At 38.0% G+C, this 14037-nt stretch overlaps 1 protein-coding gene across 1 annotated transcript in view; it reads right to left on the bottom strand.

The window, feature by feature from the left end:
• Window positions 1-4370: 4370 nt before the first annotated feature.
• Window positions 4371-14037, bottom strand: part of GABRA1 (gamma-aminobutyric acid type A receptor subunit alpha1) — a 55339-nt gene continuing 45672 nt past the window's right edge. The window contains exons 8-9 of the mRNA XM_022595161.3: window positions 9749-9951; window positions 4371-4775 (exon numbers count right to left, since the gene is read on the bottom strand). Coding sequence (XP_022450869.1) covers window positions 4464-4775; window positions 9749-9951 — 515 coding nt within the window. The 3' untranslated portion in view covers window positions 4371-4463. The remainder of the gene's footprint in view (window positions 4776-9748; window positions 9952-14037) is intronic.

Here is a 14037-nt window from a genome sequence, read left to right as displayed (position 1 = left end):
CAGACAGAACCCTAGGACAAATGGTAAAACCAAAGCCATACAGACAAAATCAAACAAGGAAGCCTACATGTGCATACTCACAGAAAGAGAAAAAGGAAAAAATATATATATATATAATCATTTTAAAAAGGAAGAGAACAACCAAATCAATAAACAAATCTACCAATGATAATAAGCTCTAAATTCTCAACTCAGATAAACATAAAACCAGAAACAAATTAGATGCAGAAAGCAAACCCCAAGTCTACAGTTGCTCCCAAAGTCCACCACCTCAGATTTGGGAAGATTCGTAGTCTATTCAGGTATTCTACAGGTGCAGGGTACATCAAGTTGATTGTGGAGATTTAATCCACTGCTCCTGAGACTGCTGGGAGAGAGTTCCCTTTCTCTTCTTTGTTCGCACAGCTCCTGCGGTTCAGCTTTGGATTTGGCCCCACCTCTGCATTTAGGTTGCCTGAGGGCGTCTGTTCTTCACTTAGACACGACGGGGTTAAAGGAGCAGCTGATTCGGGGGCTCCGGCTCACTCAGGCCGGGGAGAGGGAGGGGTACGGGATGTGGGGCGAGCCTGCGGCGGCAGAGGCTGGCATGACGTTGCACCAGCCTGAGGCGTGTCGTGCGTTCTCCCGGGGAAGTTGTCCCTGGATCCCGGGACCCTGGCGGTGGTGGGCTGCACAGGCTCCCCGGAAGGGGGGTGTGGATAGTGACCTGTGCTCGTACACAGGCTTCTTGGTGGCTGCAGCTGCAGCCTTAGTGTTTCATGCCCGTCTCTGGCATCCACGCTGACAGCCGTGGCTCATGCCTGTCTCTGGAGCTCGTTTAGGTGGTGCTCTGAATCCCCTCTCCTCGCGCACCCCAAAACAATGGTCTGTTGCCTCTTGGGCAGTTCCAGACTTTTTCCCGGACTCCCTCCCAGCTAGCTATCGTGCTGTGTTCACGCAGCCAACCCCAGTCCTCTCCCTGGGATCTGACCTCCCGATCCTGAGCCTCAGCTCCCATCCCCCACCCACCCCGGCGGGTGAGCAGAGAAGCCTCTTGGGCTGGTGAGTGCTGGTCGGCAGCGATCTTCAGTGTAGAATCTCTCTGCTTTGCCCTCTGCACCCCTGTTGCTGCGCTCTCCTCCGTGGCTCCGAAGCTTCCCCCCTCCGCCACCCACTGTCTCCACCAGTGAAGGGGCTTCCTAGTGTGCGGAAACCTTTCCTCCTTCACAGCTCCCTCCCAGAGGTGCAGGTTCCATCCCTATTCTTTTTTCTCTGTTTTTCCTTTTTTCTTTTGCCCTATCCAGATATGTGGGAGTTTCTTGCCTTTTAGGAAGGCTGAGGTCTTCTGCCAACGTTCAGTAGGTGTTCTGTAGGAGTTGTTCCACATGTAGATGTATTTTTGATGTATTTGTGGGGAGGAAGGTGATCTCCATGTCTTACTCTTCCACCATCCTGAAGGTCCCTCTCAGTGTCTTGTACTTTAACTTTGTGCTTATAGAAACATTAAGGAATGTAATAGATCTGTGGGAGGTTTAAAAACTATAATGCTGAGACTCTTCCTCTAAAACAATTAAACCAGTCTCCCGGGAGTAGATCAGAAAAGAAATCTACTGTATTAACAATAGATATGAACAAACTACTATTGTTTCAGTATGTTGACTCTTTTCTATTTATGCTTTACAAATTTTGCCTTGAGGTGCTACTGGCAGCGCCAGATACCAGGTGTTTAACAATTCCTCTTTTTGAAAGTGATTCATTTAAAATCATAGTTTAGGATCATACTACTGATACATCTTCAAAAATCTTCTGAGTAGCCTAGATTCTTATTAGCACTTGGCACTTTTAGGTGCTCCTACTTGAAAATATTTTAAAACAAGGCAATGGTAGGTCATATTGATAACATGAAAAGAAAGTCCAGCATTCCATTTATTACTGAATAATGTTAGCTTTATTATTATAATAGAATACAGTATGACATAAAGTTAAGAGCTTTTGCTAAACTCTGTAAAGCAATACATGCATCTGCCATAAACAACCTCGATTCATGTTAGGTTTTATTGCCACTTCACTGCACTAAGGTGCAATAAACATTCAGTGTCATCTTTAAAAAATTTTTCCTGGGAGTTTACAGGAACTGTCCTCTATAAGAGTGTATCTTTATTTTCAAGGAAGACTTAACTAGTATTACATGGTTTAGCAAAGCACTGTAGAAAAGCTACATAGAATCATTTGTCTTTGATAAGTTGTGCAATCAATTTATACAATAGAATACTGTCCACATATACTAACAAACTAAGAAATGATAGAAATGCAGTCATTGCATAGCAGAAAGCAGACTAATAAGAAATATTCACATCTAATGAGCAAAATACAGACCAAATGTTAGCTATGAGGAGTCTGGAAGATAAAAATGCTCTTAATAAACACATTAGATTAACGCCCCAAAATAACAAGATTAACAGCAACACAGAAGTTAGAGCCATATTTTACTTTATTTCTATACATGATATCTACACATGATACCGAAGGATGAAATATCCTGGTTCACACTTTATTGGGCTAGCTCATTGAATTTAGGCAGGACCATATCAAACAATAAAGCACATTTAAAAACAAAACCAGAGTTTGTTTAGGAAAACACAAACTGTATTTTCCTGCATCATTGGATAGCAGCTTTTTGAGACAAACATTGCTCAAAACTTGGGTATGGATCCCAACTGTCTTATTTGGTAATTATGATGACAGGTTTATGTCATAGTATTCTAAATGTGGTTAGACCATAACCTGTGGATTCTGGACACTAATTTTAAATATCTCTGAAATTCTGTCAGACAAAAGGAGGCTTCAAAAATACCTTCTGCATAAATATTTATTTCTAAAACATCTGGGAAGTAATGAAACAGACTAGAATTTTCATAGGGAGTATTAATGGACCTCTTGTCATTAAAGCCCTTACGTAGTATGCCTACAAATATATTGCTACAGTATAAATGAAATGTAATATTACTCAATAAAAGCTATTTCCTGTACATTCTTTCATGTATTTTTATATTTAATGCTACATATGGTACAACACTTATTGAAATAGTTGGTATCAGCAAAGATAGCAATAATATACAGTTGATTTTCTAGCTCCCACTAGTGCTTTTCCATTTTCTTTCTATATAACAAGAGCTTAAAATAGGGAAATGTGGGATGACTTGAGCAGATAGCAACTGATTTACTGCTGTACACTGGACAATTACAAGCTTTCTCTCCATAAGTAGATTTTATACCCATATATTGGAACTTCCATCTGATTCCTTCAGGCTGTTCTGGTCTTAAATGCAGGCTCTAAAAGTATTTCCATAGCATTTAACAACATTCTAACAGCTAAGAGCGGTGAGTCCTACACAGTATTTTAAGAACACAACCTTTAAAAAAGTAAAAAAATTTACAATCTCATGCCATATATTTACATATATAATTTATATATTCTATATTTGTTTACTAGTCATAAATTTCAATCTAAAGCTTTTAATGTACTGTTATATAAAATAATACATTCAACAATTCTAGAGCTTGCAAAATATTTTTGCCCCTCTAAAAACATCTTCAGAATGAAAATCCAGTAATTATTTGATGCATGTGCTATCTGGATATAGACAGGATGGAAAATAAATCTTTTAAAATTGTTCTATTTAAATTTATTATTTCTTTTTTTAGTTTTATTGAGTGTGTATCTGTTAAAATGACTCCTCATTGAGTCTAGTGGTAAAAGCTCAGATGATAGTAAAGCAGCCTATTTAAAGCATTTGTCTCCATTGGATTAAATGTGCTCTACAGTGAGGAACTGCACATTTGCCAATGCAATTTTCCATAAATTTTAAAATAGCATTTAACAACAAAATAATGCATTAGGCATTTCTTAAAAGGAGAAAGAGTGGGGATCTTTAGCTTTGGAAACAGAATGTTAAAGCTATACATCGGTTTAAAAAACAAAACAGAAATGTAAGAAGCACATTGTAGTTTGTGCAATAAAGACATAGATTTTTTAAAATGCTTCTTCTTTAAACATTTATAATTTATTCTTTTAAACACCTTCACATAAAAATATTTTTGACATATACAGTATCTTTTTTTCTAGAATATTTGGAAATATATATCTACAAATGACCCAGAGTTATAGAGTTAAGTTTGATTTTTCTTCTACTTTTCCTCATGTCTTTAGACCTACTTCCCCCACCTTTCCTCTCTCTTCCCTTCTGTCTCCTTCTGTCGTGATTTTTCTGTCTTGCTCTCTCTTTCAGAATCCTGTCTCTCAGCTGTATGCTCTGCTCTGGACTGCCAGACAGGGGTCTGTTGTTCTTATATGAATTATGGAAATAAAGAAATCTTCAAATTCTTTAAGATAGAGGCAATAAAGCAGATGGGAATTACTGCGTTGAGAACAGAAAGCAATTCCCAGCGCAGAGGACTGAACAACAGAATGTGAATGACAGGACCTATTGATGTGGGGTAGGGGCTTTTAGCTGAGGCTCTCTGTTTAAATATGTAGCCCAATAGACCAAGTTAAAGATTCCGAATAACAGCGGGAAGGCTATTCTTGACAGTCGGTCAATTTTGCTTACACTGTTAAAGGTTTTCTTCGGTTCTGGTGGTTTTGTTTCCGTCTTGACTTCTTTTGGTTCTATGGTTGCACTTTTAGCAATGGTGGCTAAGCCGGGGTCACCCCTGGCCAAATTAGGTGTGTAGCTGGTTGCTGTTGGAGCATAAGTGTTGTTTTTCTTAATGAGAGGATCCTTCATTTTCTTTGGCTGTAGAAGGAAAGAGTAAAAGTATTTTGTTTAGTAAACTGTGGGAAGCACGTTTATAAGTTGCTGAGCAAAGGGACCTTTAGAACTCAAACATGTGCTTTATTTAAAATCTAAGGAACGTAATTTACAACTGCATTTTGGGGAAAAATGAAAAACGCAGATACAAACGTCTAGTTATAAGATTGACAAGTGACCTTGCAGGACATTTGTTCCTGTCCAAAATGTCCATAAGACAGTTGGTCCGTAAGACATTTGGTTTACGCCAAGTCCTTGAAATGTGGTCCTATCCAAAATGTCCATGAGCATATCGGGTCCATGCCAAATGGTTTTGGACAGGATCAAATAACAAAGTCCTTTGGTGTGGACCAAACATCTTATGGATGTTTTGGGCAGGACCAACTATGACCACGTATCAAGGACTTTTTGGCATGAGCCCAGGTCAGACTAACAGAAATACCATCAGGTTTTTCCCAGCCCAAAATGCTTGGTCGTTGTTTTAGGTCACTAAGTTTTGGGGTAGTTTGTTTTGCAGTGAAAAACTGCTGAGCTAATTATTATTTGTTCCTTCTCCCCATGTTTCCAATGGGCAAATGGCAAAGCAGGGGTGGTCAGGATATCCTGAATTCAATTCTTGCTCAGTGTTGGCTGCTTATCAACGTTATCTGTGCAGTAATTGACAAGTGCGGTATTTCTTAGAGTTTCTGTCATACAGACATTTCTCAAAAATAAAGTGTATCATTGTTTAGAGCTATGTGCTCTGATACAGTTGCCATCCGTAACTTGTGACTATTGAGCACTTGTAATGTGGCTAGTCTAATTTGAGATGTTCTGGAAGTATAAAGTACACATAGGATTTTGAAGGCTAAGTATGAAAAATAAAAAAAAGTACAGGGCTTCCCTGGTGGCGCAGTGGTTGAGAGGCCACCTGCCAATGCAGGGGACACGGGTTCGTGCCCCGGTCCGGGAAGATCCCACATGCCGCGGAGCGGCTGGGCCCGTGAGCCATGGCCGCTGGGCCTGCGCGTCTGGAGCCTGTGCTCCGCGGCGGGAGAGGCCGCAGCGGTGAGAGGCCCGTGTACCGCAAAAAAAAAAAAAAAGTACAATATTTCTCCTAAATAATGTTTAGCATTATTTATACGTAAAGAGGATATTTTTGACATATTGGCTAAAGTATATTATTAAACTTAATTTCACTGGTTTGTACTTTTTAAATAAGGCTACCAGAAATATGTTAATTATATATATGGCTCACATTTGTGGCTCACTTATATTCCTGCTGGATGGCACTAGTCTAGAAGAGTGAGCCTTGTTTTTTTGTGCACACTAAATCACCAGTTAAAATTTTTTTAAGTGTAAATGTCTTGGGCACAATCTTGCATTTTGAATCAGAACTCCTAGGGAGTGAAGCCTGATTATTGACATTGTGAATAAACTACACAGAGAATGTTCATGAGCAGCTAAACTTGACCAACCAGACTCGATATACTCTGGACAATCTGTATTTTTAATATCAAATCAGAATAAACTATTACTTCTAGAAGAGCTGATATTTCTCACTCACAAGGTGCAATTTTAACAGGTTAATTTCTTTATTATCCAACTCCATGACCTATCTGCTATTCTCCTCTCCAAATCCTTAAGCATGCATTCACTGGGACTTAAAACCAAAAAAAAGCCCAGATTTTTTTTTCTCCTAGTATTACACCATTAAAAGTAAGGCCACTTAGTCCAAGTATACACCCATTTCATAGTGAAGGCAGATTTGCTTAAGCTTTAGGAGGAGTGACAGAAATTTCTATAATTATTTGTACAAAAATAAAATGAGTAAAATTGATTCTGTCTGAATGTGGTCCAAATGACTACAAGTCAGAAAGTGATATGAATTATTTCAACACAAGCAGCCAGACTGAACTTGTATTGAGTCTACTGCTTAGAAAATAGCAGATCTAATATTAAAGGATACATTGAAAAGCATGTATGTCCTTTAGATAAAATGTATATGCACTCTGATGTTGAAGAGAGGCAATGGGTTCTAATCTAAACAAAATTTGTTGAGTGACAGACACCTTATTAGATAAACTGAAATGAATAATCTGCCACAGGAAGAATTCTTGGAGAAGAGTTTGTATTATTGGTAGATTTCGTCTCTCCTACTGCCAATTTATCATAATACCCTAATACTAAATTTTCTCAACTTAAGTGTTTTATTTTTCTTTCTTTTTGCAGCATCATGTTGAAAAGGATATTTAGAAATATCTGGTTGGTTTCTCAGGAAATAATATAGTTTTTTTCGTTTCTGAAAATATTGAGCTCCCCCATATTCATTAAGAAGTTGGGGGCTTCCCTGGTGGCACAGTGGTTGGGAGTCTGCCTGCCGATGCAGGGGACGCGGGTTCGTGCCCCAGTCCGGGAGGATCCCACATGCCACGGAGTGGCTGGGCCCGTGAGCCATGGCCACTGAGCCTGCACGTCCGGAGCCTGTGCTCCGCAACGGGAGAGGCCACAACAGTGAGAGGCCCGCGTACCGCAAAAAAAAAGAAGTTGGTATTTCTTTCAGCAATTAAACATATGAGGATGGATCTTGAGAAGGCTACTATATGCTTGCTTGAAAACATGATGCCCTATGTGGATTTTCTTTTTTTTTTGAAGTTATACCATGTCAGAGATTGAAATTTTACCTCTCCTGAAAAACCTGGTCACAGGAAAAATATGTTATTTATTCTCTCTGAATGTCAAAATGAGACCTGGATCACACTGTGATCATGCTCCTTATTATAAGCTAATCAAACTGGCAAAGCCCTGGGGAAGATTTTTACAGAGACATAGATAAATTATAAAAAATATTCTCTTTCCCATTAGGATGACAGATATAGGCATTATGTATATGTATCTATCTATATATATATATATATACATAAAATATATAGATATGACCATACCTATAGCTATATGTGTACACTGAATAACACGGACTGTAGATTGATAGAGATTGAAATATTTTATTTGAGACACAGCACTTGAAAGACTAACATATGGTCAGAAAGAGAGAAATATAAACTCAACTATGAGCTTACCAATGCCTCAACCCAAATTCTGTGCTTTCCAGATCAAGTTCAATTCATCTAACAAGTCATTAACCACTGATACTGATGAGCCACAATCAGAAAGACATTGGCCTCTTGCAGCATGCAAAGAAAGGATTAAGATAGAAAAGCAACTTTTCCCAGTGCTTGCATTTCATTTTTCAGTTGCGTATCACCGATGTTTGCATATAATTAATTTTGAAGAACTTTAATAGAATATGCCAGTGATTCTAAGATGTGCATTTTTAAAATGTCCACATCTATGAATTTGGGCTATGTCTTACAATTGGTAGTGTCTTATGATCACTCATCTTCAGTTTTGGTGCTCTTTCCTTTGGGACTGCCCTTTTGTTCTAGGACAAATGGAGGCCATCAATGGCTAAGGTAAGTATTGGACACAAACTCTGTCTCCACTCTCTCACCCCTTTCTCCAACTGGTAAATTTAGTCCCTTTTGTCTTGTCTCCTCTTTACTGAACCTGAGCCTAGGTTCTTGATTTGAAAATTCAGAGATTTTTTTATACTGGGCAAGGATGTTTCAAGGCAAGGTGAATTTTGAGGACTGGTTCTGGCCCATTTTGGTTGTGATAGTGCATCTGTTGCAGAACCTTCTATGCTGTTGCTTGTGTACAAGATCACTGAGGTGTTCACCTGTGGCTGAAAGGTAAAGCTCAAAGAGCTTTTGCTTGGCAGCATATTTTCTTTCTTATGTATACGTGTATTAGTGGTACATTGTATAAGCAGTAACGCTTTAGATTCTATAAATGTGGTAGATGTTTCCAGCACAAAGGATCCTCTTTTCAAGTATATTTGTGGAGCTATGGGAAAAACATCATTAAATGGATTTCTTTACTATACACCCTCTCAGGCTGTTTACTATACTGTGACTTGGTGACAGTATGCAGAATTATTCAAGTGTATTTGACCACAGAACTGTATTTTTAGGGACTGACTCAAGACACTAGAATTCTTTATTTGCTGTAGAGTGATTCCTCCTAGATTACTTCTAGATGTCTTAGAATCTCTGTGTCTCTGACTTTGCCCTTCTTTCCACCATCCCAAGGCTCCCTTGCATTTTGACATATTTTTCCTTCAAACCCCAGAAGTAGAAATATCCTCCCCAACTGTGCTTTATTTATTTACTTATTTATTTTGGCTGCATCCTGCAGCATGCAAGACCTTAGTTCCCTGACAGGGATGGAACCCTCACCACATGAATTGGAAGGAAGAGTCTTAACCACCGGACCATGGGGGAAGTCCCTCCCAACTATGCTTTAAAATCCACTCTAAAGTAGGTTCTAATTGAGAAGAACAGTGATATTCTTGACTTGATAATTTTCTACAGTGAAGAATTTTTCTGTGAATTCTGTGTGTTATGATTCTTAAAGCAAACCTCTATTTTGGAAAAAGAAAATGTGTTTCCTACCCTTTAGTGAAAATTAGAGATAATGCATTTTGCAAGCTCAATTCAATTGAGCCATTAAAGTAATAACATTTCTGACCAAAGTTATTAGGCTTGGAAAACAACCAGAAGACTATAATTTTCAAGTTACAAAAATTATAATGGCATAATTGCTCCTAATGTAAGGTTTGTTAAAACTGTTCTCACGTCAGTGGGGACCATAGGAAAGCATATTTGAGGAGAGATGTTTACCTTTGTGTTTCTCCTTTATCTCATTCATTCTACTCTGAACATCTATCCACTGAAACAACCTTTGCTTAGCAATAACAAAATTCTCATAGCACTTAATCATTTGTGACATAAGAAACAAAGAATCCTCTTTACCCTCTCTCTGCATTCTTCATCCATTCCCCCAAATCCAAACATCCCATCCTATATGTTTTAAAAGACATAATAGTGCTATATCACAGGAAATATTAAAGCATTTACCTTTTCTGGAACCACACTTTTGCCATCCCATGCATAACCTCTTTTGGTGAAATAGTTTACTGTGGCAAACTCAATTAGAGCTGAGAATACAAAGGCATAGCACACTGCAATAAACCAATCCATAGCAGTTGCATAAGCCACCTTAGGGAGGGAATTTCTGGCACTGATACTCAAAGTTGTCATGGTGAGCACAGTTGTTACTCCTGTAAAGAAAGAAAGTGAATTTGTAGGTTCATACTACAAACTTTCATCACTGAGGTCAGCCTACTTATGTAAAGGGAAACACAGACAGAGTGTGTTTTCAAGTTCATCCCATTTTGGTTTGGGATGGATGAGTTTTAATTTAACACCAGTGTAGTTTGCAGTTCATGGTATGGCAGTATTGATGGAGAGCTCTTGGAGGGATAAACTCCTCTGCTATTGAGAAGCTGTTAATAAGATAGTAAACTCCCGTAAATAGATGTCTTGAACATGGTGTCCTGGGTAGGAAAGGAAATAATATTCCTTCACTGTCCCCAACTGTAGGAAAAAGAAAGCAGGTATCTTCACTGTCCTTGATCCATAAGTAGTCTCTGGATCCTCAGCTCTGTTTAATATTCTACCTGTGTACTTTGAATATACAATCCAAGAAACCAATAACTTTTTGATAATTCATCATTGATAGATAATTAAATTATTTTAGGATAATATCTTGTTACATTATTAACTCTTTGGCCTTTATACTATATTTTCCTGATTCTTCAAATAGATACTCTTTTGAAGATGTTCCTGAAATAAGTTGCATGTAACTTGCTTGAGGTCACATAGCTCAGAAGTAGCAAAACCAAATTTGAACACATTCATCAGATTCAAATGTCCACAGTCTTACTCTCTCTGCTAATGCTGCCCTATCTTCCCTATTCTGTGAATCTATCCCTACTGATTAAAATCACCTACATTCAAAGCAATTTTCACATCAGTTGCTTTTAGTTTACTTAGATTATTATAAGTGTTGGTATGTGAATGATGACATCCATTAATGTTCATTTAACAAATTAATATTATTAACCTACTATATGTAATGCACTAAACTAGCTAGAATACTGTAAGTTCCCTTTTAAGCCATTTGAAAATGTATGAAAAAAATCACAGGAACCCAGTGGGGGTGGCTTAGGTTGCATGATGTTGAAAAAATCTTAACCTCTTCCAGTAACTAGTTCCTCACTACTTCTTAGCTCTGTAGCCTTGAGTGAGCGAGTTAACTTCTAGGGCCCTCAGTCTCCATAACTTTAAAAGTGATGATTTAAACTTCATTCTCTTGATTGTCTACATCATTGTTGAAATTCTAAGAGAGGAAAAGTTCTGCACATTTACAAGATTATTTGAGGATTAAATATAATAATATGTGAAAGCATTTTAAAGATAAGTAAATTATTGCCACAGAAGATATTGTCATCCCATGTGTCTAAAACTCATACCTATGATTCACCCTTTTGATTAATTTTAGAGAATCAGCAGGGTTACACAGCTGGTCGGTGGCTAATTTTTCTAAGCTGCTTTAAAGCATACAACATTCCCTAGTTTCCATGATTTTCAAGATAGATGATCTTTAACTCTACTAGACAGTGATAGGACTAAGAAGAAACACTGAGATTTTTATTAACTCATATTTTTGATACATGGTCACAGTTGTAGGAAATAGACTTACTATGAACATTGGAGGTGTTGCAGAAAGTTCTGGAGCATTAACCACATTATGTAACCAACAAATGGTTTCAGCAATATTGGTGGGAAAATAGCCCCCAGATTTACATATCAATATTAACTTGAGCAAAGAGCAAGGTAATTAAATGTCAGTATTTGGAAAACAGAGCAACCCAGTTTCAAATCCCAGCTCTGTAACTGCTGAGTGACGTTGGGAAAATTGCCTCACGGTTCTGAGCTTCTGGATTTTTTGTAATTATTTCCTTATAAATTAATTTTACTAAGTCTAACTCAGAGGGCTATTGTGAGTACTAAATAAAATAATGTAATAAAGTGTTTAGCACTTAGCCTGATACTTACTAAGGACAAAGTTAATAACTTTTTTTATTTTTTGGCTGTGTTGGTTCTTCATTGCTGCATGCAGGCTTTCTCTAGTTGCGGTGAGCAGGGGCTACTCTTCGTTACGGTGCATGGGCTTCTCATTGCGGTGGCTTCTCTTGTTGCAGATTACGGGCTCTAGAGCGCAGGCTCAGTAGTTGTGGCACACGGGCTTAGTTGCTCCGTGGCATGTGGGATCTTCCCGGACCAGGGCTCGAACGCGTGTCCCCTGCATTGGCAGGCGGATTCTTAACCACTGTGCCACCAGGGAAGCCCCAAAGTTAATAACTTATTATGAACAACTTCAGTCCTTTTGGATAAATCCCTGCTAAAGTGAATTCCATTTTTTATTTGAATTTTGGCTTATGTGGGCCACCAACTGTTAAAAGTAATGGGGGAATGGGTGTTCTTAAAAAAAATGTATCCATAAATTAAAAACAGTTAACAATAACATAAAGAGAGGTGTGTGTGTGTGTGTGTGTGTGTGTGTGTGTGTGTGTGGTCTTACAATTCCTGCTATATAGGGAAAGGGAAGAAACCAAAAGTATGCTGAGTATCTATTAAGTTTCAAGTATTGAGCCCAACAATTTACAAATTTTATTTTATTTTTCTCACTTAATCTTTTAAATGGCACTATTTTATTTTAATTGTACTCTCATTTTATAGGCAACTGACACTTAGAAGACTGAAGATTGAACCTAAAACTTGGGTCTGTCTGGCAGCAAATTTACATGACCACAGCCTCCAAATGAGAAAGAGGATGGAAGGTTAAGAAGATGATGTTTTAAGACATGAAATGGCTCCAGCTTTGTTGCCTTTTGGATGCCATTTACTAAACTCTTATAAGGTACAACTTTTGCTTTATTTTTTCCCTCAGGTATTTTTTCTTTAAATACCCATGACCCTCTCAGGCATTCCCCACAGCTCAGAGGAATGTGCTGAGCGCAGACTAGAAAGAATAGAGACGTGTACTAAATAAATGTTAGAAGGCTGAAGGTCTCAGAAAATTGTATTTGTGATTTTATTGAACTTAAAACATTAGAAATATATAACTTGATACACAGAAACACTTGCCAGGGTTGAGTTTACAGATATGCAGTTATGTTTACCAAAAGGGCATGAGTCAGCTGAGATAGCAGACTGCTGAAAATGTTAAGAACAAGGTTTTTGACTTATAAAACATTCCAAAGTGCTTTAGAGGATTTCCAAAAAGGAAGGGTAGGATTTGTTGGGGACCAAGGCGGGGGAAGTGAGCATTTTGAAAAATCATTTTCACTACAGTGCTGGGCTCATTCTACAAAAATAAACATAAAACATAAAGTACATGTCTTTTGTTCTCATTTAAAAAAAATTCAAGTGAATAAAGGGCTCAAACTACATACACATATAGAAGTGAGCATCTGACAAGAGTTCAATCTTCGGTTCTAATAAGTGGTGTAAACACTAGTTAATATTTACAAATTGTGTTAAGGGAAAAAAAGAGTTTTAAATGAACTACTCTTTTGCTCTGCAGGTGAAATCATTCTGGGTCTTGATTTAGCTGTTCTTAGGCTAATGTCACAGCAAAGATTTCGTGGTTTCCACCCCAGAAGCACCTTGCTAAGTTCAGAAGAAAAGATGTTTTTCTGTGCCCTTGTAACAGAGTCTTGCTTTTTTTCCTGAGATGACTGATGCCACAGGGGTCTCTGCACAAGGATAATCCTCAGTTTAGAATGTAAGCACCTGAAGGCTTCTGTTTTGTAGTAAGGGGTTTTAAACATAGCATGTGCCTAGTTGATATTTTTGGAATGAACCTTGATAATTGTACCTTTCACCAATTAAATATGTGGTTATAATTTCCAGATAAATTATGTTGCCCACGACAACCCCGTTCCATGCCTTGTCATTGCAGCAGGAAGTACATGGGTAGTTGTACCTCATCATCATTAAGCGCACAGACTCTAGAGCTAAGAGTCTGGGTCTTACTCCAGACTTCTTCACCTCATAGCTTCTGAACTTGGGCAAGTTACTTAATATCTCGCTCCTTAGCTTTCTTGTCTATACCACAGGGATAATATTACAGAGGATTCTTTTAGTGTTAAATAAGATAATATAGGGTTGTTTCATAGAACAAAGCCTGATATAAAATCATTCAATAAGTATTCTGCATGATTTTATTGTTATTCAAATTTTAAGCTCCAGAATTTAACATTCATGAAAAGAATGGTTTATGTTAAGGTAACAGCTAC

The sequence above is a fragment of the Delphinapterus leucas genome, chromosome 3 (assembly GCF_059928025.1).
Source record: "Delphinapterus leucas isolate spDelLeu-1000000601 "Yukka" chromosome 3, BTC_Dleu_Yukka2, whole genome shotgun sequence".
NCBI classification, from domain to species: Eukaryota; Metazoa; Chordata; class Mammalia; order Artiodactyla; family Monodontidae; genus Delphinapterus; species Delphinapterus leucas.
Note: the sequence above shows the minus strand (reverse complement) of the source record. Positions and strands in the feature narration are given on the sequence as shown.